General features: G+C 42.5%; 2 protein-coding genes across 4 annotated transcripts in view; one reads left to right on the top strand and one right to left on the bottom strand.

The window, feature by feature from the left end:
* The window catches only part of UROC1 (urocanate hydratase 1), a 91,688-nt gene extending 90,731 nt beyond the window's left edge, over positions 1 to 957 (bottom strand). Inside the window, exon 1 of the mRNA XM_085897941.1 lies at positions 822 to 957. The gene's annotated coding sequence lies outside the window, so the exon portion shown is untranslated. The remainder of the gene's footprint in view (positions 1 to 821) is intronic.
* A 958-nt stretch (positions 958 to 1,915) lies between these two features.
* Positions 1,916 to 26,488, top strand: part of POGLUT1 (protein O-glucosyltransferase 1) — a 94,977-nt gene continuing 70,404 nt past the window's right edge. The window contains exons 1-6 of one of the 3 annotated variants that reach the window (XM_085897939.1): positions 1,916 to 2,244; positions 2,800 to 2,893; positions 6,028 to 6,171; positions 6,631 to 6,763; positions 15,082 to 15,203; positions 25,779 to 25,838. In XM_085897939.1, the coding sequence (XP_085754065.1) occupies positions 2,103 to 2,244; positions 2,800 to 2,893; positions 6,028 to 6,171; positions 6,631 to 6,763; positions 15,082 to 15,203; positions 25,779 to 25,838 (695 nt within the window). In that variant the 5' untranslated portion in view covers positions 1,916 to 2,102. The remainder of the gene's footprint in view (positions 2,245 to 2,799; positions 2,894 to 6,027; positions 6,172 to 6,630; positions 6,764 to 15,081; positions 15,204 to 25,778; positions 25,839 to 26,488) is intronic. The other 2 variants (XM_085897938.1, XM_085897940.1) reach the window with 2 other exon arrangements.

The raw sequence follows: 26,488 nt of genomic DNA, 5'->3' as shown, positions 1-26,488 counted from the left end.
GGACATCCTCTGAAGCAACATGAAAATCATTGTGCAAGGATATTCGAGGTGCTGTATCATGACTATTACCAAGCATTGAAATACACCCTCTTCATTATTTATTATGAGCAAATACAACCTCTCACTTTGCTGACAAGGAGAATAAAGAGGGGGGGGGGTTAAAGAGGGAATGAGAGTGAGAGTGAGAGTGAGAGTGAGAGTGAGAGTGAGAGTGAGAGTGAGAGTGAGAGTGAGAGAGAGAGAGAGAGAGAGGAGGCAGGTGTCGGGAGAGAGGGGGAGGGGAGGCAGAGAGGATTAAGAAGGGAGAGCTTGGGAGGAGAGGGGGAGGAAGGGGAGCCGGGGAGAGTGACTCCGCACCAAATGTTGCTCTTCACTGTGGGAGTGAAGGGTGAGACACACATACACACACACACACACAGCCTTTTATTCGTGGAGAGAGATAGATAGATGAGGCTGTTTAGCACTTAGATTATTAAAGGTACAGTGTGACAGTTTAGTAAAGCAAGTTGATTTCATGCAAATTTATACTGTAGGCATATTCAAGTATCAAGAGAACATCAGAAGGAAACTAAAACAATTTGTTTACAAAGTGTGTTAATTATGGAGTTGTTTGTGTATATTTATGAATTGCAGCGACAGAACAAAACATCTCCAAATCAGAGTCGAGAAGAACTTTGTCTTCAACTTCATTTGCTGCCACAATCACTTGTTGATCCTTGAGGGAAGATCTTCGTCCAGATATTTCCACACATCTGTGCAGGGTACCATGCTTTGAACACACTCACACTGTCTTGTGTTCCATTTACCCTTTGTGCACTTACACTTGGTTTCTGCAACTACTTTGGAGCCGGTGGCAGAGTGCCTCACTTGATAACAACCTCTCCATCTTCCATCTCCCAGCCATGCTCGGTTGGCCTTGGTACGTTCACCAACTGCTCGAGGGCTCTCCCATGAATTTCAGCTTGCTCGCTGTTCTGCTGATGTGCTGCTAAAGGGAGTCTTCATTTGGTAGGAGTGAGCTTGGATATTTACAGTCCATCCTGAACATGTACCTAAACACAATGACATCATCCATCCCTTGCCTACAAGTGCACAGACTGCATACAAACTGTTTAAGTTCTTGATTCAATTGTGGGGACACATCAAAGGATTGGCCCAAGCGTCAACCACTGACCCGAAAATGAAGAACAGCACAGGGGTGTGCTCCATTACCAATGAGCTTGTTATCGCTCGTCAAGCCAGCCGTTCTCATCAACGTTTTGATGGAGTGCCGGCTTGAGTGCTTAAGCCGCTTGGCGAGCGCTCTACAAGCTGATTGGTAATGGAGCACACCGCAGTGCTCGTGCACGTCAGATTAGACGGTGCAGGGGACGGCGGATCAAAACAGTGGTGAAATCCCTCCGAAAACGGCGATCAAACGTCCTTGGAAACTAGTTACGGGAAATGTTGTTGCTGCCGCACGTTGCGTCGAGAGGGGAAATTCTCATTTGTCATCGCTCCGACGAGATGAATTATTTAGTTTGAATAAAAACACATTTACTTCAACAAAATGTAAAATCCGTGACCTCCGATGCAGTTTGTGTGGAGATTATAAAGTTATTGATTCCGGATTATTTTCCCTGACACCGGAAGTGACGTCCGTACGATTTAAACCGCTCTGTCCAAGAAAAAATATCTCGGGCGCAGGAGGGTCAGTCAATAGGTCCATCATGCTCGTGCCACATTACACAACCCGGCCACCCCACCTCCTGCAACCAAACCCCAATCCACGAGAACGAATAAAACGCACAAAGGACAATCAATATCTTTAGCTACCGAGATATATGCTTTTTTTCATTTGTTCTGAAACCCTCCATACTGAATACCAAGTAAGCAAACAAAGAAAAAAAAATTATATATTTTTTTACATTTACGCTCCGTTTATTTGACTGACCCGCAGTAAAAGTCTCTCAGATATCAAAAGGGCGTGGGTGCCGATTGTACAACTTTTGGCGGGAATGATCAGTTTCCCAGATTTCCTCCACTCGACAGGTTGTCCCGGGAGCGGAGTGATTTACGGTTCGGGTATATAATCGGAGGCGGCGACCAAAGACGGAACACACATGGCCGTGGCGAGTCCGAGCCGCGGCCACTCACATCGGCCGACCGCGGCGCACTCCGTCGTGCTCGTTTGTCTTTACCTCAACATTTGGACCTGCACCTCTGGGGAATGCGTTGCGTCTGACACGAACTCCAGCGGTGAGAGTGAGTGTGCTTACTGTATATGGAGGAGGTGTTGTGGTGATTGTTGGTACATATGAACAGTCCGATTGAAAAATCGTAACTGCGGCCCGAACAGATAACGCATTGAACTTGTTTTTATTTTGGTTTAACGCGTATTTTGATATATATATATATATATATATATATATATATATATATATATATATATATATATATATATATATATATATATATATATATATATATATATATCTATCTCATCTGGTGCAAGATCGAGAAACCGTCAAATATTTATAAACGAATTGAATTCCATGGTTATACACCTCCAAAGGAACCGCAGCTTCTACAGCTCCGAGGAACACGTTACGTTTCTTTTCCTCTTTTTTTTCATTACCTCACCACATGTATTGATTTCTACGTAAATAATGGAACATAGTCATGAATGATTTGCCAAATTGGTTCCTTAAAATCCGGTGGAAAGGTTTGTAAATAAGTTTTCGTCGACGTGCTGTATTCCTGAGAGGCAAAATGTAAATTTATAAAATGCCTTTCCTCATAATATTATCTTCCTTGCAGAAGAGTCACCATGGCAACCATACCTCCTGAAGATATCGAAAGCACTGCGAGAGTACAAACCATGTACACAGGCTAACTGCAGCTGCCATCGCAGGTTTGCCTCTTCGATCTCTTTTCCAGCGTTGAATCATATTTTATGAATCTTTTTTTTTTCACCCCGGTGTGAATACATTTGTGATGTATTATAATTGTTGGCGATGCTGATGAGTCTTTTTTTTTTTTTAATGTCTCCGCACCGCGGGTGCCGGAGGCATTATGCTTCCGGGTTGTCCGTCCGTTCGGATTTTTGTTTACGTGATAACTCAAGAAGCAAATTGTAGAATTTCATCAAACTTGGTAAAAAGGTAAAGTAAGACAGGGCAATTAATTGATTAGATTTTGGGCCAGATGTGGTAAAGGTCAAAGGTCAAGGTCAAACTCTGAAATTTTACTGTTTACGCCCTAACTCAAGAAATATTGGACAGATTTTCATCAAACTTGGTACAAATGTAAAGTAAGACAGGTCAATTAAGTGATTAGATTTTGGGCCAGATGTGGTAAAGGTCAAAGGTCAAACTCTGAAATTTTGCTGTTTACACCATATCTCAAGAAATAAAAGACAGACTTTCATTAAACTTTGTACAAATGTAAAGTAAGACAGGGCAATTAACTGATTAGATGTTGGGCCAGATATGATAAAGGTCAAGGGTCAAATATGTCAATATTCAAGTGTTTGTGCGAGAGAGCGGAGGCATACCCATCGACTGCGCACAGTCGAATTACTCTCGTTTTTTTCTGAATTGAAAATCTCTTCAAAAAAAATTAATGTAACACCCTCCATTGATTTCCATGTCTTGATTTCAATTCAGGATGGCCTTGAGGTACGCACACTCGCCTCTAAGCCACTTAGCCTGGGTTTGAATCCCGAGCCAGCAATAAAATGTCTTCCTGGTGTTTCACAGGTATTGGCGATTCATCGCTGTCCCTCAGATGAATGTTAAACTGACGTCTCATCTGCCCGCATTAGTTGGTGGACCTTTTAAACTCCATGGTATCCTTCCTGAAGAGTGGGCGAGTTATTGCCAGCACCATGAATATATCCTAAATTCCTGCCCTAACTACTGCTGAGAAGGCAATGGCAAACCAGCCAGAATAAGCCTTGCCAAAAGACTGCTTTGACAGTACTGAACCTACCTTCGTGCAGAATACGAACTTCAAATTGAGGTGATGTTTTGCAAACAAAATCTGCAAATGTTGTCCTATTATAAACCCCCATAGTATAATATCAGCAGGTCAGCAGCAACCATTCTTCTTCTTCTTCTTCTTCTTGCGTATGGCAGCTTGGCTACCTACCGGATAGCTATCATTCTGTTGTGGCATGGCTGTGCCACTGTGCCCCTATACCAGTACACTGGTACTCATTTTGCTGACCTCAGAAGGATGACAGGCTGACTCAACCCCACCTGGTGTGAATTCAGTGGCCAACGGCTCAAACTCAAGACCCTAAGATCCCAAGCCAACCTCCCGAGCCGCAACGCCAACACCAGGCTTAGCGGCAACTATTGTGCAAAACGCACACTTTCAACGTTCTGCAGGAGTTCATGAACATGGTGTACACATTTTGACTAGAGATGAAAATCGACCTGAAAGTATTTTAAAGTCAGCTTGTAGCATTCCTGGTGCTTTCTCTGGAAATGAAATGAACTGTTTACCTGTTTATCATTCAAATCCAAGTGATCAGGCCAAAGTACAAGACCTTTTGCTCTCACATCGCAGACAGGTCTGTGGCCTCTCTCTTTTTTTTTGTGTCCTCTCTCTGGACTAGTTTCCTCTGCTCTGTTAACTCTTCCAGGATGCAAGCATTCTCTCAGGGTTCGTTAAACGTCAAAGGTCTCGGCTAACCGCACACCTCTTTTGTTCCTCGCTTCTCTTGTTTGAGGAAATGCCGAACTAAGGTTGTTCAATCTGCACCACCCTTCTCACCAGAGCTTCAAGGAGTCGGTACATCGCCACCTCATATCATCCCCCATCCTTACCTACAATTCTTTTTTTTGTTTGTTTTTTACCCCCAATTGACCCTGCATTATCTACTGCTCTTGCATATTATTGTGTTTCCTCCTCTCCCTTCTCTCCTCTTTTCATGTTTGTTCATTCCCTTGCTTATTGTGCCCAACTGTTGCATCACTACCTCCACATTCACTCAATTTGTTGTTCTTCTGTGCAACTCAATATTGTAAGGATAAAAAGCACATTTAAGGAACTCTTCATGCATTGTTATGAGATGTGATGCTTTTATTTAAACAAAAGCTTAAGTGACTCTGCTGGGGTCGAATCGATTCACCAGCCTCCCGGACTCCGAGCAGCCACACTAACCACAATTCCACCGAGTCTGGTCTCTTTTGAAAAGTATACATCAATTACACTAATTGCATTAAGGACAATCTGTAAAAAGCTCCCCCATTACCTTATTCATGGTCATTATCCTTGGCAGGCCCAGTTATGTTTGTGTCAGTGTTAACATCAGCAGGAGATCAAATCTTCCATGTTGCATGCATGTTTCATGTGGGCCTAAATAAAGTAGCTGGAACTATCTGTGATGTAACCAAGTTTGAATGTAAAACATACATTCATGCTCCACCCATGCTTTGCCTCATGCATATTCATGTTTTGCCTCATGCATATTTATGCTCCTCCCATATGTCTCGTATCTCCGCTGTAAGCGAGCGAGAGCGGCGTTGACTTGTCTGGCGGGACATGTGCATGTCTCTGGAAAAGGCACGGCTTTCACCGTCACACTTAGTGTATTAAAGAAAGAAAAGGTTATTTAAACCTATGCAAGTGTTGGTTAAACTGCCTGGAGCATTCTTATTCAAGAATATGGACACGAAGGCCATTCCAGGATCCTTTCTTACTATGATGTGTGCAAGGGGAGAGGATGTACGAAATAGGAACTTTGGAAAGGAAAGGTAATTGGTCAGGGTTTAGATAGAGAAGAAAGAATGAGGGACAGGGGGAAATCAGAATTCGAGGCAATAGAAGAAAAATAAGGGAGGAAGATTTAAGGGGCTTATTGGGTTTGAGTGCAGGTGTAGGTAGGTGTTGGGGCAGTCAAAAATGTTGTCATTTCTTTTGACAGAACATTTATCCAACCCCTCATTTGATTCATTTTTTTTCTTTCATAAGAAAAATGTACTTGTTTTCAAAGCAGTGATCTGTTTGTCTCTGTTTGTATTTTTTTCTCCATGACAGAGTTCTTAATGCAGACTTGGCACCCTTCCATAAGGGAATTTCCAGAGATGTAGTGCAGGAGGCAGTGAAACGAGGTGTCGGTACTCACTACCAGATCCTTAGTCACCGCCTTTATCGGCAGAATGATTGCATGTTTCCTGCCAGGTATGCTGAGCACTTGCTTTGTGATGCGATTTGGAATGATTATGGTTCATCTTCATCTTTTGCATGTTCACAAGGCTGTCAGGTAGCTTCATTGGCTGGTGGTGTGGCTGTGCTGATGATGTACCACCCCCTGCTGGTTATGATTATGGTTTATTATTGTGTTATTTTAAACCCAGTGATATTCCTTATTGGCCTCTCACTGACGATATGAGGGATCATTTGACACCTGGAAACTGTTGAGACTTGGATTTAAGTGTCATATGTATATCATATGCAAAAAATGCTGGAGTTTACTCTTTCTTCTCTTCCTTCTCCAAAATTTGTTTTACATTTATTTTCCCTCATTTCTTCTGCATGTCGATAGCTTCTAAATTGCAGCATTTGTTAACATGTCTACTATAATAAACTCCCATGGAAATGCTGAAAATGTTAAACAACTGAATGCATGTTGTTCTGCAGGTGCAGCGGTGTGGAACATTTCATACTGGAGATCATATCAGGGTTACCAGACATGGAGATGGTCATTAACGTCCGGGATTATCCTCAGGTTACCAGTTGGATGCCGCTGCAGCCTATTTTCTCATTCAGCAAGGTAACTCATAATTCACACCATTTGCTCATCTTCAAAGGGCTAGTATTTTGACTGAAAGTAATATCCAAGCTCCTGCAACAATCACAGTTTTGATGATTCACTCATGAGGGTTGTTTATATGATTAATTACACTTTGACTGTGAAAAAGAAAATGACCACATACAATCTCTGAACTTCTGACATCTCCTTTTTAGGTCAGCAACCAGTTTGGTACCACTTTGGTGGGAACTTTTTCCCAAGACCTCAAACTCTTCCACAGCATCGGTCCTCAAAAGTTACATAACATCGTAGATACAAACAGGCAAAGTAGAAAACATCAAAATGAAAAGCCCATCTTCGTTTGTTTAAAGTTGGCTCAAAAGAACAGCTAACAAATAAATAATTAATGTAAAATTAACACAAATCAACAAGAAGCACACACACGTGCTCAACCACACACAAACAACACTAGATAACGTGAAAGTAAAAACAAAAAAGAGCAGAGCACACCATCAATTATGTGATTTTTATGTTTATTTTGCTTTTGCAAAATAAAAAGCACTTCTCCATTTGACTTCGAGCACCAGTTCATGACCGCAAATGAGTAGTTGTATCAAAATTAAAATTGGACACGTGCCGAGGCTCGGGGTCTATTGTGCCTGAGGAAGCCAGCTGTGAAGCTGGTGAAACATTGCCTGAGACCAGGTCTGGTCTGCTCTTGCTTTTTTTTGCTTAAATTGGCGGAGTCGATCTAGTTTTTACTTTTGGTTGAAGGCGCCTTCTTTAAATAACTATATATAACTATATATAACTATATATATATATATATATATATATATATGTATATATATATATATATAACTATATATAAATATATATAACTATATATAACTATATATAACTATATATATATATATATATATATATATATGTATATATATATATACAGTGGGGAGAACAAGAATTTGATACACTGTCGATTTTGCAGGTTTTCCCACTTACAAAGCATGTAGACGGAATCTAAGCACGTAGACGGAGTCCACGTAGAGGTCTGTAATTTTTATCATAGGTACACTTCAAGTGTGAAAGACGGAATCTAAAACAAAAATCATGAAAATCACATTGTATGATTTTTAAATAATTAATTTGCATTTTATTGCATGAAATAAGTATTTGACACATCAGAAAAACAGAATTTAAAATTTGGTACAGAAACCTTTGTTTGGAATTACAGAAATCAGACATTTCCTGTAGTTCTTAACTAGGTTTGCACAGACTGCAGCAGGGATTTTGGCCCACTCCTCCATACAGATCTTCTCCAGATCCTTCAGGTTTCGGGGCTGTCGCTGGGCAACACAGACTTTCAGCTCCCTCCCAAGATTTTCCATTGGGTTCAGGTCTGGAGACTGGCTAGGCTACTCCAGGACCTTGAGATGCTTCTTATGGAGCTGCTCCTTAGTTGCCCTGGCTGTGTTTTTTGGGTCGTTGTCATGCTGGAAGACCCAGCCACGCCCCATCTTCAATGCTCTTGTTGAGGGAAGGAGGTTGTTGGCCAAGATCTCGCGATATATGACCCCATCCATCCTCCCCTCAATACGGTGCAGTCGTCCTGTCCCCTTTGCAGAAAAGCATCCCCAAAGAATGATGTTTCCACCTCCATGCTTCACGGTTGGGACGGTGTTCTTGGGGTTGTACTCATCCTTCTTCTTCCTCCAAACACGGCGAGTGGAGTTTAAATCAAAAAGCTCTATTTTGGTCTCAGCAGACCACATGACCTTCTCCCATTCCTCCTCTGGATCATCCAGATGGTCATTGGCAAACTTCAGACGGGCCTGGACATGCGCTGGCTTGAGCAGAGGGACCTTACGTGCGCTGCAAGATTTTAATCCATGACGGCGTAGTGTGTTACTTATGGTTTTCTTTGATACTGTGGTCCCAGCTCTCTTCAGGTCATTGACCAGGTCCTGCCGTGTACTTCTGGGCTGATCCCTCACCTTTCTCATGATCATTGAGGCTCCATGAGGTGAGATCTTGCATGGAGCCCCAGACCGAGGGAGATTGACTGTTATCTTGAACTTCTTCCATTTTCTAATAATTGCGCCAACAGTTGTTGCCTTCTCACCAATCCGCTTGCCTATTGTCCTGTAGCCCATCCCAGCCTTGTGCAAGTCTACAATTTTGTCCCTGATGTCCTTAGACAGCTCTCTGGTCTTGCCCATTGTGGAGAGGTTGGAGTCTGATTGATTGAGTGTGGACAGCTGTCTTTTATGCAGATAACGAGTTCAAACAGGTGCAGTTAATACAGGAAATGAGTGGAGAATGGGAGGGCTTCTTAAAGACAAAACTAACAGGTCTGTGAGAGCCGGAATTCTTACTGGTTGGTAAGGTGATCAAATACTTATTTCATGCAATAAAATGCAAATTAATTATTTAAAAATCATACAATGTGATTTTCAGGATTTTTGTTTTAGATTCTGTCTTTCACAGTTGAAGTGTACCTATGATAAAAATTACAGACCTCTACATGCTTTGTAAGTGGGAAAACCTGTAAAATCGGCAGTGTATCAAATTCTTGTTCTCCCCACTGTAAAAAAAAAAAAAAAATATATATATATATATATATATATATATATATATATATATATATATATATATATATATATATATATATATTGTTACGGCCACGGGTGTATTATGAGGGGGTTAATCCTCGTTTCTGCTTGGAAGAACCGGACCGAGGGCCACCGCTCACAATTAACTTTGTGGTGCAGTGGGTTGCTTAACAACCATGAACGCCAATCAGATAACCATGATTTCCAGTGTCCACCCACTAATTTGCCATTTAACTAGAGGTTACGTGGCCTCCTGACCGGGGAACGCGCCCTCGGCGATGCACCAACCTTATCTTGATTAGATCTTAAGTAATGTGGCCGAGTGTTTACCGCTGGTGCATGCAGACTATGACAGGCTAATTAGTTTGGGAATTATAATCTCCCAGTGTATCTAGGTTCAGACAATGCTGGATCAATTGAAGGAAATGACAATCACGGCCAGGTTGAAATGTTAACAATGAATTTATTATTAAGAAAAATAAATAAACTGAATGACATTTTATTTCCTTGTCAATTAAATGGATAAATTAAAATCGATCAAATTTTCAATCAACAAAGTAATCTCAATCAAATAAAGACTTCAACAAGCATTGAAAGAAAAATGGACAACGAGCAGGAGCTTATCACTATGCTTTAACAATTAAACACGATACATGGGTACCTAGCAGACCATTCAGGGGGAAAATAATCCAGTCTCGGCTTACCAAGGCAGAAGTCGTCGTGAACCCACTAAAATAAACCAAAATGTGTGAGCCTGCCTTGGGCTACCTCTCCTGGCTCGTTTCCGCTACCAGCACCCTGCCTCACCATGCACCCACCCGCAAACAGGCTCGAACACCAATCGTCGTCACCCCAGGAACCAGGTATGCCAATAGCCAGGTACGCCAAGAGCCAGATACGCCAAAAACCAGGTGCACTAAGAGCCAGGTACCGAGCAAAACCAGCAGGAACAGTCCAACTGTTACCAACCGCTGTTGCTGCTGTCCCCAACTGTCAGGAGCTGTCAGGATCTCCCACCAACTGCGATCAGGATCTCTCACCAACTGCCATCAGGATCTCTCACCAACTGCCATCAGGATCTCTCACCAACTGCCATCAGGATCTCTCACCAACTGCCATCAGGATCTCTCACCAACTGCCATCAGGATCTCTCACCAACTGCCATCAGGATCTCTCACCAACTGCCATCAGGATCTCTCACCAACTGCCATCAGGATCTCTCACCAACTGCCATCAGGATCTCTCACCAACTGCCATCAGGATCTCTCACCAACTGCCATCAGGATCTCTCACCAACTGCCATCAGGATCTCTCACCAACTGCCATCAGGATCTCTCACCAACTGCCATCAGGATCTCTCACCAACTGCCATCAGGATCTCTCACCAACTGCCATCAGGATCTCTCACCAACTGCCATCAGGATCTCTCACCAACTGCCATCAGGATCTCTCACCAACTGCCATCAGGATCTCTCACCAACTGCCATCAGGATCTCTCACCAACTGCCATCAGGATCTCTCACCAACTGCCATCAGGATCTCTCACCAACTGCCATCAGGATCTCTCACCAACTGCCATCAGGATCTCTCACCAACTGCCATCAGGATCTCTCACCAACTGCCATCAGGATCTCTCACCAACTGCCATCAGGATCTCTCACCAACTGCCATCAGGATCTCTCACCAACTGCCATCAGGATCTCTCACCAACTGCCATCAGGATCTCTCGCCAACTGCCATCAGGATCTCTCGCCAACTGCCATCAGGATCTCTCGCCAACTGCCATCAGGATCTCTCGCCAACTGCCATCAGGATCTCTCGCCAACTGCCATCAGGATCTCTCACCAACTGCCATCAGGATCTCTGACCAACTGCCATCAGGATCTCTGACCAACTGCCATCAGGATCTCTGACCAACTGCCATCAGGATCTCTGACCAACTGCCATCAGGATCTCTCACCAACTGCCATCAGGATCTCTCACCAACTGCCATCAGGATCTCTCACCAACTGCCACCAGGATCTCTCACCAACTGCCACCAGGATCTCTCACCAACTGCCACCAGGATCTCTGACCAACTGCCACCAGGATCTCTCACCAACTGCAACCAGGATCTCTCACCAACTGCCAACAAGGCAGTCCTGCCATCCTTTTAGAGGCGACCAGTGTGGGTGGAGCCTCAAGCATGACTTCAGCAAAATCCAACTTGCCCATTGGCGCAGCGCTGCACGGATCTCCAACCGTCATTTCTCGCGGTCATTCTCTCCTGACCATTGAACGAGATGCAACTCCCAATTAACACAGGCCTGGCTTACGACGCCATATTCGGGACGCTGGACGAACACCAGAAAGCAGCAATTTGCTGGAACAACCGGGTGAAAACGTGAAGCGATCACAAAACATCAATGGGAAATTATCACTTCTTTGTTCAGCCCGATATGAAGAAGAGCCATTCAGCATCCGTAGAGCCGCTGAACGGGGTGTCGATCGCCAATGGAAAAAGGTGGGTACCTGAGGTCAATGATCCAAGACCACAGCCATGTTTGACTGTCAGAATGAACTGTCCAGGAAGAGCTTGCAGTATGATGACTCAAATGTTCTGCAAGTCCAATGTGAAAATGATAACGAAAATAAAATGTGTAAATAAATCCTGTATTTCCAAGCCAATGTGTCTTGATGGAAAGGGAATAGATGAGTGTCCGTTGGACTCACGGCTATCTTATTGCATGCATGAATGGTGAATATCGCTCATGCAGAAATAAAAACTGATGTAAAATCATACATCATGAATGTGTAGTAAAGAGGAAAAGGTTATCCCATAAGAAAGAAAGAGAACCTATTCTCAACCCTTCTCCAATGCATCAAAGAGTTCAAATCCCAAGGACAAGGGGATGGGTCTATTCTGAACATGTATTTATATTTATATCTATATCTATATCAGACGCGCTTCCTGACTGTTATGGTGAGCATCACCGTGGATTATGTCCCGCGTGGTAAAACCACATAATCCACAAAGAACAACCATCCCTCTGCCACCCAGATGATTGTTCCCACCAACGCAAACCATTCAAACAGAAAGCACGTTGATGTGATCGGCAAGTAAATAGAAACATGTGGAGTGTGATAAGCACCCCCCCGATCTCCATTGGACATCGTCCTACATCAAAGCATCATCTCCAACCCAGAGACCTCGGCCCAGCAACTCTGGCAAACAGACAAAGATTACATGGTCAACATCAGTTAAACATTATACAGTTGAATTGAATGGTTTGCGTTGGCGGGAACAATCGTCTGGGTGGCAGACGGACGGTTGTTCTTTGCGGATTATGTGGTTTTACTGTGTGAGACATAATTAATCCATGGCAATGCTCACCATAAAAGTCAGGAGGTACGTCTGATGTATAAACGACAAATGTGATCATAGTTAGTTATATATTTATCGGTATGCCATCCTGATGAAGGCAAACAAGCCTGAAATCTGGATCGGCAGCTCCGTTTGATGTTTAACTTTGTGGATTCGCTCTATCATGATTAACTTATTGAGGCAATGTTTATGGATTTATTCACCTCGTTAATTAACATGGCCCATTAACACAATCACCACCTCAAACCCTCCATCACCATCATCTCCATAAACCTGTCTATCATCACCATCGTATTATTGGACCAATTTTATAATCATTATGACTGAAGGTGTGTTTCATGATCTTAATAACTCAAGAAAATAAACTTTATTTTACATTCCTAATACAAGAAAATAAGCCTGTTGTTGGCTTAACGGTTAACGTGGCTGGCTTATGATCTTATGGTCTTGAGTTTGAGGCCCTTTCGTGCCGTTAAATAACATCAGGTGGGTTGACTCAGCCTGTTATCCTTCCGAGGTCGGCAACATGAGTACCATCTTACTGGAAACTAGGCACTGCATCAGTGGCACAGCTCTGCTCCCAGCAATGATGCTGCTGCATACAAAAAAAAAAAATAATAATACTTTATTTTGTGTTCTTAACTTTTATTCATGAAAATTTATTGTACAAAAACAATTCCAAAAATGTTAATTCAGATGCAGTTTGGATAAATTTTAAAACTGAAGTCCCTAACCCTATTTTCCCCATTATCCCCTAAATTTGTGGTTTATGGTGATTTTCAAGAATGTCACCTCCACGAATAGCAAAGCCCTCCTGGATATATTTTAACACTGCGCACGGTATCGTGTTCTATGAACTCTCAAGTCTATTCTGAAAATGACACTGGCCATCGTAATCGTGGCGGTCAATATCTACGCGACAAAGACCATCTCAAAATAATTTTGAAAAAATGTGAAGTTAGCGTTTCCATCTGGGAACAATCTTGTCAATGTTGTAACAGTTGGAAAGACTTGTGTGAAAATGGTGTTGCAAAAATGATCGGCAAGCAAAATTATATTCTCGATTAAAGCAGTCTTGATAGAAATATCCCTTATAACAAGTCATTTTCATCAGATATAATTATAGGTGGGCGAGATAGCTCTTGAGACGCTGATTCCAAATCTGTTTTTTCGTTTTCCTCGAGCACGTTTAGTTTTTGTGATGAGACCTATCAAATTTGAAAGGTTATTGCTTTATAAGGCAATAACCTTTCAAATTAATTTTAAAAAACTAGATGTACTTGAGGAAAACCGAAACCAGATTTTGCATCGGCCTTGCAAAACTGGTCTAGAAAAGTGTTTACATCTTTGATGAGAGAATAAAGTTCTATTTTGTCGACCAGTGTAATCGGTAACTTCTGCTTAATCCCTTCTACTCTTTGGAATTATTTGTTGCACCTTAATCCTGGTGCTCGCTTAATGGTTAGGGTGGTTGGCTTCGGATCTTAGGGTCCTGAGTTTGAGCCCCGTTGGCTGCAGAATTAACACCAAGTGGGGTTGACTCAGCCTGTCATCCTTCCGAGGTCAGAAAAATGAGTACCAGTGTACTGGTATAGGGGCAAGGCATCAGCAGCATAGTCGTGCCCCAACAAAATGATAGCTACCGTCCCCCAAGCTGTCATACTGACCTCTGGTAGCTTGTACATGTTTCTGCGTTTGAGTATGGGGAGTAACTGCTGAAATATATCTGTCCAGGTTCTTCCTGACATCTTTGTTCTTTGTTCCTTTCAAATTTATTTCTCTTTTTATTTTTTATTTTTTCACAATTCTCTTTTTTCATTCGAATTCTCGCTTTTTATTCTTTTTCATCTCTTTTTTTTTTAATCAATTTCGCTCAGGAGAAGTGAATTCTTGCAGAAAATTTTCTGTAAATTTCACTTGGCTGTGCCTGGATGGGTTTGAGGGTTGGGGAGTATCAGCTGCAACCCGAATCCTATCCAGGTTCCTCCTGATGAGTCCATCTTTGCTATTTAATTCTTCGGGTTCCTTCTTGGTCTTCTGTTTCATTCAGAAGATGAAGAAGAAGTTGTAACTTGATGATTGCATAAATTGGCCTAATCCTGCCATAGGGTGGCAAATGATGAAGATGATATTGTCTGAAACAGACTGTCAGATATTGATAAACCCATAAAAGCAAACTTGGCCCAAGACCTATTTGGATCTGACAAAAGATAATGGATACTGCAAAGTAATTATTTGTGGAAAACTGTTATGGGTTTTGTTTCTATTTGCAGGAAGTGCAAATCTCAACTTCCCTTGGATTTCTCAAAACCACCGTTTATCTGTCCCTTCTGCATTCCCTTACATTCCTCCCTACTCTGCAGACATCTGAGTACAAAGACATAATGTATCCTGCCTGGACATTCTGGGAAGGAGGTCCGGCCCTGTGGCCACTTTATCCAACTGGAATTGGTCGCTGGGACATCATGCGAAAAGATTTGAAGATGTCAGTATCTTCATCTATACTTGTTCTTTGCTTCCTATATTTGTTTCCTTGCCATCTCCTTTCATCCACTTTGTGTTGAAAGGACAGCGGTTGTCCCCCGTTCCCCCACCCTAATCTGCATTATATTATTGGAAGCTATTTTAAAGATGTGCTCATCCGAAGACAGATGATATGCCTTGCCTTTCCAGTTATTATACTCGTGCAAAAGGCTGATCAACAATAGGATTTTCCAGGTATAGCTTTTCTGAAATGGATTCGGAATATGTACTGATGGTCATATTTCAGGTATGAAACCGACTTTTTATCTTAAGGTCAGGAACAATGTTTTGTATATTGGCCTTTCGACTTGGAGAGCACTCTCACTGGATTGCCCGTTCCCTTTGATAAGAAATGTATCCCACCTTGTGAGTGATTCGTTCAGTCATTATGCTAATGATATGTAGCGGCCTGTGGACTATATTTTTCTTTTCTTTATCTCTACACTTATTTATCTTTTCCATCTATGGAACCATCTTCTAGAGGCTCTTCTTTCCCCACTCTCCCCCCCCCCCCCCCAGGGCTTCAAGCATACAGTGCACCACCATCTTATTTCATCCCCCATCCTGCCCCATTATCTGTATTACCCCCATTAGCCATTCCTATCCCAACCCTATTACTTGTGAGTTTCAGTGTCCTCCACCTCTCTCTCTCTTTCTCTCTCTATCTATTCCTTTTCTGTTTATTTATTCCATTACTGATTGTGCCCAATTCTTGCCCTGTTACCCTGCTGGCAAGCCTGGTGTTGGCTTAACGGTTAAGATGGTTGGTTTAAGATGTTAGCGTTTTGATTTTGAGCCCATGTTTTCCATTGAATTATACCAGGTGTGGTTGACTCAGACTGTCATCCTTCTAAGGTCGGCGACATAAATATCAGTGTATTGGTAAGAGAGGATATTGCATCAGCGGGAAAGCCACACCCCCAGAAAATGATGCAACCAGCAGTCACAGGCTGCACATGACATTTAGCTACCCCACTGTCAATCTCACCTTACTCGTCCAAGTCTCGTGTGTGTGTGTGTGTGTGTGTGTGTGTGTGTGTGTGTGTGTGTGTGTGTGTGTGTGTGTGTGTGTGTGTGTGTGTGTGTGTGTGTGTGTGTGTGTGTGTGTGTGTGTGTGTGTGCACTGATGAGTCAAAACATTATGACCACTGACAGGTGAAGTGAATAACATTGATTATCTCGTTACAATGGCACCTGTCAAGGGGTGGGATATATTAGGCAGCAAGTGAACAGTCAGTTATTGAAGTTGATGTGTTGGATGCAGGAGAATTGGGCAGGAGTAAAGACCTGAGTGACTTTGACAAAGGCCAAATTGTTATGGCCAGACGACTGGGTCAGAGCATCTCTGAAACGGCAAGGCTTGTGGGGTGCTCCCGCTGAGCAGTGGTGAGTACCTACCGACAGTGGTCCGAGGAGGGACAAACCACAAACCGGTGACGGTGTTGGGCGCCCAAGGCTCATCGATGCGCGATGGCAACGAAGGCTATCCCGTCTGGTACGAACAGACAGGACTACTGTGGCACAAGTCACAGAAAATTTTAATGATGTTCACAGGAAGAATGTGCCACAATTCAAAGTGCATCGCACCCTGCTGCGTATGGGGATGCATAGCCGCAGACCGGTCAGAGTGCCTATGATGACCCCGTCCACCGTCGAAAGCGCCAACAATGGGCACGCGAGCATCGGGACTGGACCTTGGAGCAGTGGAAGAAAGTCGCCTGGTCCGATGAGTCCCGTTTTCTTTTAGATCACGTGGATGGCTGTGTAGGTGTGTGCAGTTTACTTGGGGAAGTGATGGCACCAGGATGCACTGTGGGAAGATGACAAGCCGGTGGAGGGAGCGTGATGCTCTGGGCAATGTTCTGCTGGGAAACCCTGTGTCCGGCCATTCATATGGATGTCAATTTGACACGTGTCACCTCCCTAAACATCGTTGCAGACCAGGTACACCTCTTCATGGCAATGGTATTCCCTGATGGCAGTGGCCTCTCAGCAGGATAATGTTCCCTGCCACACCACACATTGTTCGGGAATGGTTTGAGGAACATGATGAAGTGTTCACGGTGTTGCCCTGGCCTCCACATTCTCCAGATCTCAATCCGATTGAGCATCTGTGGGATGTGCTGGACCGACAAGTCCGATCCATGGTGGCTCCACCTCGCAACTTACAGGACTTGAAGGATCTGCTGCTGATGTTTTGGTGCCAGATACCACAGGACACCTTCAGGGGTCTTGTAGAGTCCATGCCTCGGCGGGTCGGCGCTGTTTTGGTGGCACACGGAAGACTAACAGCATATTAGGCAGGTGGTCATAATGTTTTGGCTCATCAGTGTATATATATATATATATATATATATATATATATATATATATATATATATATATATATATATATATATATATATATATATATATATATATATATATATATATATATATATATATATATATATATGCATATATTTTTTTATTTTATAGATTTATGTGGTTTCATGACTGTTTCATAAATGCTAAATTTGAAGGTGTCCCATCATTCCTTCTTTCAACTTCAGTTGCTACTGCTTGGAAGCTTTCATATCAGTGTATTGGTAATGTACTCCGATATATATCTCTGATACATACTGTATATCTATATATATTTGTATATATGCATTTTAATGAGGGCAACAAAGGCTATCATGCTGCACATGTATATATCAGAGATACACTACTGGTCAAAAGTTTTAGAACACCCCAATTTTCCAGTTTTTACTGAAATTTAAGCAGTTCAAGTCCAGTGAATAATCTGAAATGGTACAAAGCAAAGTGGTAGACTGCCAGAAGTTAAAAAAAAAAATTTAGGTTACCAAAAACTGAAAAATAATGTAAATTTCAGAGTTGTTAAAAACGGCCCTTTTCAGGGAACAAGTAATGGGTAAGCAACTGCAGCTGTTCTGCAGGAATGGAAGTAAATTAACCCTTGAAAGTTGATGCCAACAATTCCTACAGGTGTCCCAACTTTTGTTGATTAGTTACAAACCCTCTGTCTGTATAAAAGCAGTGTTGGAACAGACTGTGTTGCTCCACTCTGAAGCATTATTTGAACAATATTGCATTGCAGGAAGTTGTATATTGCTATCATAATGGCGAGAAAAACACAATTAACAGAGGAAGTCAGACAGAACATTATAACCCTTCAAAGTGTAGGTCTTTCCTTCAGAGAAATTGCAAAGAAGCCAAGGTGTCAGTGAGTACAGTTTCTGACACCACAAAAAGGCACTTGGAAACTGGAGGAAACTCTCACAGGAAGAGGTCTGGCAGACCCAAAGCCACAACACAATCCGAAGACAAGTTTCTCACAGGACAGCAGCTTCAAGCACAGCTCAACAATGGTCGAAGTAAGGAAGTCTCAGTTTCAACTGTGAAGAGAAGATTTCGAGCTGCAGGTTTGACAGGTCGAGTGTCAGTAACAAAGCCATTGCCAAGATGGCAAAATAAGAAAAAGAGGCTTGCTTGGGCCATGAAGCACCACCAGTGGACTACTGAAAACTGGAAGAAGGTCTTATGGACTGATGAATCAAAATATGAAATCGTCGATTCATCACGCAGGGTTTTTGTACACCGTCGAGTCGGTGAAAGGATGGTTCCTCAGGATGTGACACCAACTGTCAAACGTGGAGGAGGAAGCTTGATGATCTGGGGCTCTTTTGCTGGATCCAGAGTCGGTAACTTGCACAGAGTGACTGGCACCCTGAACCAAAAGGGCTACCAAGGCATTTTGCAGCACCACGTAATACCCTCTGGTCTACGCCGAGTTGGTCAGGGGTTTATCCTACAGCAAGATAACGACCCAAAACATACCTCCAGGTTATGTCAGAACTACCTTAGAAGAAAAGAACAAGACGTTAGGCTTCAAATCATGGAATGGCAAGCACAGTCTCCACACTTAAACTCCATCGAGCTGGTTCGGGATGAACTGGACAGAAGGGTGAAATCAAAGCAACCTACAAGTGCAACTCTCCAGCCTCTACCCCCCCCCCTGTTCTCTCTGCGATTTGTTCCCACCACATTTCCGCAAGGCGCTCAAGGTCCGCCAACAACCCCCTTCTGATAAAACTACCAAAATCACGAATCACTGCTCACCTTCACTCTTTCATTCCTCTTTTTTCCCGCCTTTGAAATAAACTCCCTCACTCTATTCAATCCCATTCTTCTCTCCAGGCCTTCAAAACAGCTGTTCACCACCACATCTTATCATCCCCCATCCAAATCCTCGATCTTTTCTACCGCCGATAATCCACCCAAGCCCACCTCCTTCAAATTCCCCCTGCTTTCCATCCTGAAAGTCCCTGTAATGTCCATTTTGCATTCCCCATGTTCCCCACCCCATCCCTCTCCCGTCCACAGATCTCCAAATGTCTCTTCTCCACTGTTTTGTCCTTCCCACTCCCGCCCCTCTTGTCTCATGCCCCCCTTGCTGTGTGATGTGTGTTGGCTCTCATATGAGCCTCGACAAGGGATACAAAAAAAAAACCACATTTGTGGGAACTTCTGCAACAATGTTGGGAAGAACTTTCCGAACAATATTTGATTTCCATTGTAGAAAGAATTCCACGAGTATGTTCGGCTGTTATAAGCCTGGTGTTGGCTTAGTGGTTAGGGTGGCGGCTTGGGATCCCAGGGTCCTGAGTTCAAGCCCCGTTGGCTGCTGAATTAACACTAGGGGGCTGAGTCAGCCTGTCATCCATCTGAGGTCGGCGAAGTGAGTACCAGTGTACTGGTCCCGGTGTATGCCCCGGTTAGAATAGGTATACCATATCCCTGTGTGTCGTAAGAGGCGACCAGGGTTGCCGTCAGGAAGGGCATCCGGCCATAAAAAAACATTGCCTCAAGAAAAAGCCTAACCCCTGCACAGCAGGGAAAAATGGCTGTAAAAAACGGTCATTATTATTTTATTTTTTTGTTCAGCTGTTATATCTGCAAAAGGTGGTTACTTTAATGAGTCAAAAATTTAGATTAAATTTTGTTCAACAAAACGATTCCATGATTTCTTTTTTATCTGCAATTGTTTATTTGTTTCAATGCTTTAATTTCAGAGTACAATGAAACATTAACCTGCTTAAGTTTCAGTAAAAACTGGAAATATTGGGGTGCTCTAGGACTTTAGACCTGGAATGTGTATATCAGAGTGTATTACCAATACACTGATATGAAAGCTTCCAAGCAGTACCAACTGGAGTTGAAAGAAGGAATGATGGGGCACCTTCAAATTTAGCATTTATATAACAGGCATGAACCACATAAATCTATAAAATACTGTTAAATAAAATAAAAATATATGCATATACTTATATCGAAACGTGGAGTGTGACGAGCACTCCGCCGATCCCCATTGGGCACAGTCCACACCAACGCGTCGCTTCCAACACAGAGGCCTTGGCCCAGTGACTGTCAAACAGACAGATTATATGGTCATCATCAGGTATACATCAAACGGAACCACCGATCCGGATTTTTGGCTTATTTTTCCCTCATCAGGATGGCATACCAATAAATATCTAACAAAGAAGACTACATTTGTTGTTTACACATCAGATACACATCCTGACTGTTATGGTGAGCATCGCCGCGGATTATATCTTGCATGGTAAAACCGCATAATCCGCACAGAACAACCATCCATCTGCCACCCAGACAATTGTTCCTGCTAATGCAAACCATTATATATAAAGAATTATGAGATATATATATATATATATATACATATATATATATATATATATATATATATATATATATATATATATATATATATATATATATATATATACACATTATTCTTGGGTTGCTTTATGCAGCTTCTTTGGCTCGAGGAGTGTGGGAGGGTTGGTTATTTATATAATCCTAGGCAACTTGATTTCGTTGATGAGGTGAGACCTGATTGGCTATTCCCTCCATTCACAGGTGAGAGGTGTGGGTGGGTCTTTCTTTGCTTTTACATCGACTGCTTTTGACGTTTGCACATGGTACATGCTTGGGATCCTCATAAGTATGCATTGCTGTCTGCTCTGTCGCTGATGAATCGCCAATAAGTGAAGAAACCTGTCCCGTAGCTGAGGGGGTGTGTACTACGTGTGAACGTCTTTGTAGTTGTGGAGGAACTCTGGGAAGGGTTCGAAATGGCAAAAGTGCTTCCTTTGTGTAGGCCTTCTCAGGTTGCTTTATACTTGCCTTTGAGATCTCTGTTTGGAATTAATGGGGTAGGTGTGGTGTTGGCTTTAGGTTATGGTGTTTCACATGCAAGGTCATATGTGCCGTGAAACAGGTTTATCATCGAGTTTCTTGATAATTGCAAAGTAGAACATCAAACCAGCTGAAATTCCATGTTGATTATGCAAAATTTGGGGATACATCTATTTCACATTGTTGTGTGTCTTTAAATGATGCAATGCATTCAAAAATGAAGGCTGTGAATTGGTGAGAGATCGTGCACATTCTCACGAGCAACAAGCTGTTGTCACTGAAGCAAACGTGAAACATTTTGAACAGCTGATTTTGAAAAGTTATGCTGGATTACTACACATTACATTGCAGAAGAATTTGAGGTCATTGTTGGAAGTGGAGAAAATTTTCATGAATTCTCGTTTGAAATTTAAGAAAGTTCGTGTAAGGTGTTAACAAATGACTGCTTCATCAATGAGTTATTGACGGCAGGCATGGTGACACTGTACCACCCTCCTTGGCTATCTTCCTATCTCGGTTTCTTCCTTCCATTCTTTCTCCCTCGTAGGTATTTGACGTCTAGTGTATGCTACCCACACAGTCCCAGATGAAGACCACTCAATGGTTGAAACATTGGACCTGAGCCTTACTTTTGGCAGTTGTTATACTTGGTGGTGATGCTTTCACTTTCAAGGAAAAGGGTCAACAACACCACCATTTTGCATGCAACATAATTTGTTTGATCAAGAGATTTCCAGAACAGAAATGCAGTCAATTAAGGTGATCCGGAATTTTAAAAATGTTCAAACTATAATGGCACGTGGTAGAGCGCATACCTCCACCAGGCTGAACAGTTTACGTTTTGTATCCCACTGATAGGCCGCATCTGGATCCAGACCTTCACCAAAATCTGATGAGCTTGTTCTTTTAAACCACCCAACTCATCCTCCAAGTGTTGTCATAACCTATCCATAATTTTTTGGAATATCGTTTTTGGCCCAATCTTTCAATGATGAAGAATGACTTGAGAAATTATAGGATCAAGATCTTCACCAAAATCTAATCAATTCATCCTTGTCACACACCCAACCTATCATCCAGGTTTCATCCGAATCCATCCATCACTTTTTGAGATAGCCCTCAATATATCATTTTAGCCCTATCTCTCAATGGTGAAGAATTCCTTTAAAAATTCTAGTTGTCAGATCCGGATTTGGATCTTCACCAAAATCGAATCAATTTGTTGTGGTCACACACCCAACCTGTCTACCCAGTTTCATCCGAATCCGTCCACAGCTTTTTGAGATATTGTGTTATATATCAGTTTGGTAGCATGTTATATTGTTGCGAATCTGGAAGCCATGAGCACACAGACATTCAGGTTCCTATAGCTTAGTTATTTTGATAAGTATGTGTTTCTAGTTAGAATCCATCCCCTAGTCTAATGGGTGAATAAATGTAAATGCGCTGTGAAGTTATTTTAAGAGTCAGGTTTTCTTTTATTTAACAACACCAACGAACCAACACCAACGATAACAACGACTCCGAGAAATGGGTTGCGACAAAGCCCCCACCCAACGCTGAACGAACTGAATTCCATGCCCTAATATGGACATAAATCGGCTCGCGTGGGGGACTCCGAGAAATAGGTTGCGACAGCCCCCACCCAACGCTGAACGAACTGAATTCCATGCCCTAATATGGACATAAATTGGCTCATGTGGGGGACTCCAAGGGGTGGGTTGCGACAGACCCCACCCAACGCTGAACAAACTGAATTCCATGCCCGAATATGGACATAAATCAGCTCGCGTGGGGGACTCGAAGAAATGGGATGCGACAGCCCCCACCGTCGGCGAATGAGTCACGCCGGAAACGAGCCGTGCCCGAGAGGGATAAGAAGGTTGTTGTTGTTGTTCTGAGTCCTTGGTTCTTGTTCGTGGGTCTTGTTCGCTCTGTTCTGGTTCGGTTCTTTTTCTCTTCTTGGTTGGTGGTTCTGAAGGGGAATCGACGCAGCGAACTGAGAAGGATTGGCGCCTCATCTCACCAGCGTGTGTTCCGGAGCGCGAGGGGATCCGCCAGAGCTCGGAAAGCTGATCGCGGCTCGCGGTGGTCGGATTCAGCTCCCCCTTGCTGGTGCCCGGTCCGAAAAACTCGAAGACCACATGAGGTGGGCAGGTCTGAGGCAGAATCTACTCTTCAGCCCGACTGTCCTCCGGGCTGGAGGTCCGAATAAAGACCATTGGTCCGATTCTTTGGGTGTGTGTGTATGTGTGTTTGTGGCACCAGTATAGTAAGTAGTGAACTGTATAAGTGCTCTTGTTGTACATACCTTGTATATGTGCTTAGTGATATTTGGTTTAGCTCTGCCATTATGTGCTCCCCTCATCCCCAATTGTGAACAAATACCCCGATTGTTGAATGTTTCAGCTCATTTGCGTCTATTCTTTCATTGACTGAGCATTCTGCGTGTTGGAAAGTTAGCCAGGCCGTTGTGCCGTTGTAACAGGGTATTCGGGACCGACGGAACTCGACGATCAAACCGCTCATATCGCACACGGAACGAGTACGCTGGGCAGCTCGTTCCGTACGGGTGCCGTCGAGGGTGTGGAGACTCGGTAAATCGCCACGTGGTCCCTAGGTATTTTGAAAATTGGCGAATAACCCTGTACCACACGGTAGAAATATTGACCCTTCACGGTCCAAAAAGGGACCCGTATTTTTCCGGAGTTTTCCAAAGAAGTACGATCTGAATTCCGGGCGATCGGTCGAGCCGACTCTGCAGCTCCATCTCGCGGTCGTGCTCGCGGCCGACGTCCAGCTCAGCAACAATATATCAACCCAAATTTGGGAGCATTCTGACTGGTGGGTCTGGAAAAGATTTTTGAAGGAATTTTCTAAGTTGGCCATTTTGACTTGCATCTTCCTACATTTTGACCTACTTATCATTTCAGTGGAACAGGCTTTGCAATTCCTGTTGCCAGTCAGGAGATGAACACAGCTGGATCGGCCCTGCGGTTTGGCCGGTGATGTCGAAAAAGGAGACTGATAGACAGACGGATGGTGCGTGATGACAATACCTTATCTGGAATGTAAATTCTAGATAGCTAAAAATATATGCAGGTGAGCGACTCGAGACAATTTGGAAGCACGATAATTTTACGTGTCAATGGACATCGAATCTGATCCACTGGTTAAAAAAAACAAAAAAACAATCAGAACTGTTGGAAAGCATCCGTAAATGAAAATATAAATAAATGAAATTTTCAAAAGCACTGTTTTTCCCAAATGTACATATTAAGTTTGTATGCCTTTTCATTTATAATTATATGTATATCAACACATTTTACTAAAATTCTGATTCTATGTCTACTTTTATGTCAGCCTTTCATTCTTCCTTTCTTTGCCATGAAAGGTTTTTGTGATTTCACCACTCGAATTCATGGTTTCATTCAGATTAAACAGCAAACAAACAACAACAATAAACGATAGCAAACAACAACCACAACCAGTCAACCCCCGTGATAGAAGGGGCCAGATTGCATAATTACATTTAATCACGAAAGTGTAATTTCTGATCGCACAAATGTTTTTCTGTTATTTTGGGTTGATAATAGTCGCACATCCTCTTATCTTGCCAGTGAAGCCATTGCAATTAAATATATATATATATATATATATATATATATATATATATATATATATATTTCATTTGATTAAGCTATTTCTCCACATTATCTTATCTATGGAGCTTCAATGCAGACACCAGAAACACTGGGGATCAAGCTCCAAGTTTTTGAAGTGGTGAATTTGAGAAAACATCAACCTCTTACTTACGGAGCTTTGGTTTTTAAAATCCCTCCCTCCACCCCCCACTCCTTCCCACTACATATCTATGTGCTGCTAGGCGAGGACAATCAACTTGATTTTATAAACGCATGAATGGTATCTATGATAAGCATGCCTCGTGCCGATCAATTTTCAAAAATGATACATTCATATTCGATTGGCTCAAGACTTTCAGACATTTCCAAAATGACCAAATGGAGAGTAATGTCCATCTAATGGCGCTTGTGGAAGCCACACTTCGTGAGATGGTTCAGTGCTGAGCTCGTTTTATTTGTTCTATAATTATTATTATAACTTTAAAAATCCTTTTTTTTTTGCCATCTTATTTTCAGATTGCCCAAGTGCAGGTCGGACTTGTATATGGATGGACAGCCAGCTGGTTGACACTGTGTTGGCACGTGGATGTTTAATGAAGGTGTCAGTAAATGACAGGGTGGCCGGGGATGGGCAACAGCTGATGTTCATATGTTGTTTTCTGTTTTTGCAGAGCTGCTGAGAAATGGCCATGGGAGAAAAAGAAGGCGATTGCATTCTTTCGTGGATCACGGTATAGGAACAAATGTCATTATTTATTATTCTTTTTATTCTTTATTTAAATTTAATTTAATGAACATCACTATTCTAACCTGTGGAGTTTTAACCTGCCAGCAAAATTCAAACCTGTGGAGAAATCTTTTTGGTTGTTTGCAGACCTTCCAATCCCTGAAGAAAGAAATATTAGTGTTTGTTCAAAAAATGGTAAAACTTTTGCTTTCCTTTGCGTGTAGCAAGGCTGCCATTTTGGTTTATTTAGTTTAGGATATAATTACCTCCACCATCGGAGGTGCATGGAGGTTATGTTTTCACCGCAGTCTGTCTGTCAGTCTGTCTGTGAGCAGGATATCTCAAAAAGTTATGAATGGATTCGGACGAAATTTGGTGGACAAGGTTAGGTGTAAGACAAGGATAAATTGATGAGATTTTGGTGAAGATCCAGATCCGGATCCGGATACTAATATTTTTCAAATACTTCACCATTGAGAGATCGGGCTAAAAACAATATACAGTATAGCATGATGTTTCAAAAAATTGTGGACGGATTGGGACGAAACTTGATGGATGAATTGTTTAGTTGAGAAAAACAAACCAATTAGATTTTGGATCAGGTTCGGATGCATATCCAGCCTATCACTGGGATGCAAAACGTAAACTGTTCAG

Source organism: Eptatretus burgeri, chromosome 10, assembly GCF_056783735.1.
Source record: "Eptatretus burgeri isolate ZD-2024b chromosome 10, Ebu_testis_v1, whole genome shotgun sequence".
Lineage (NCBI taxonomy): Eukaryota > Metazoa > Chordata > Myxini > Myxiniformes > Myxinidae > Eptatretus > Eptatretus burgeri.
The sequence above is the reverse complement of the archived record's forward strand: the minus strand, read 5'-3'. Positions and strand labels throughout refer to the sequence as shown.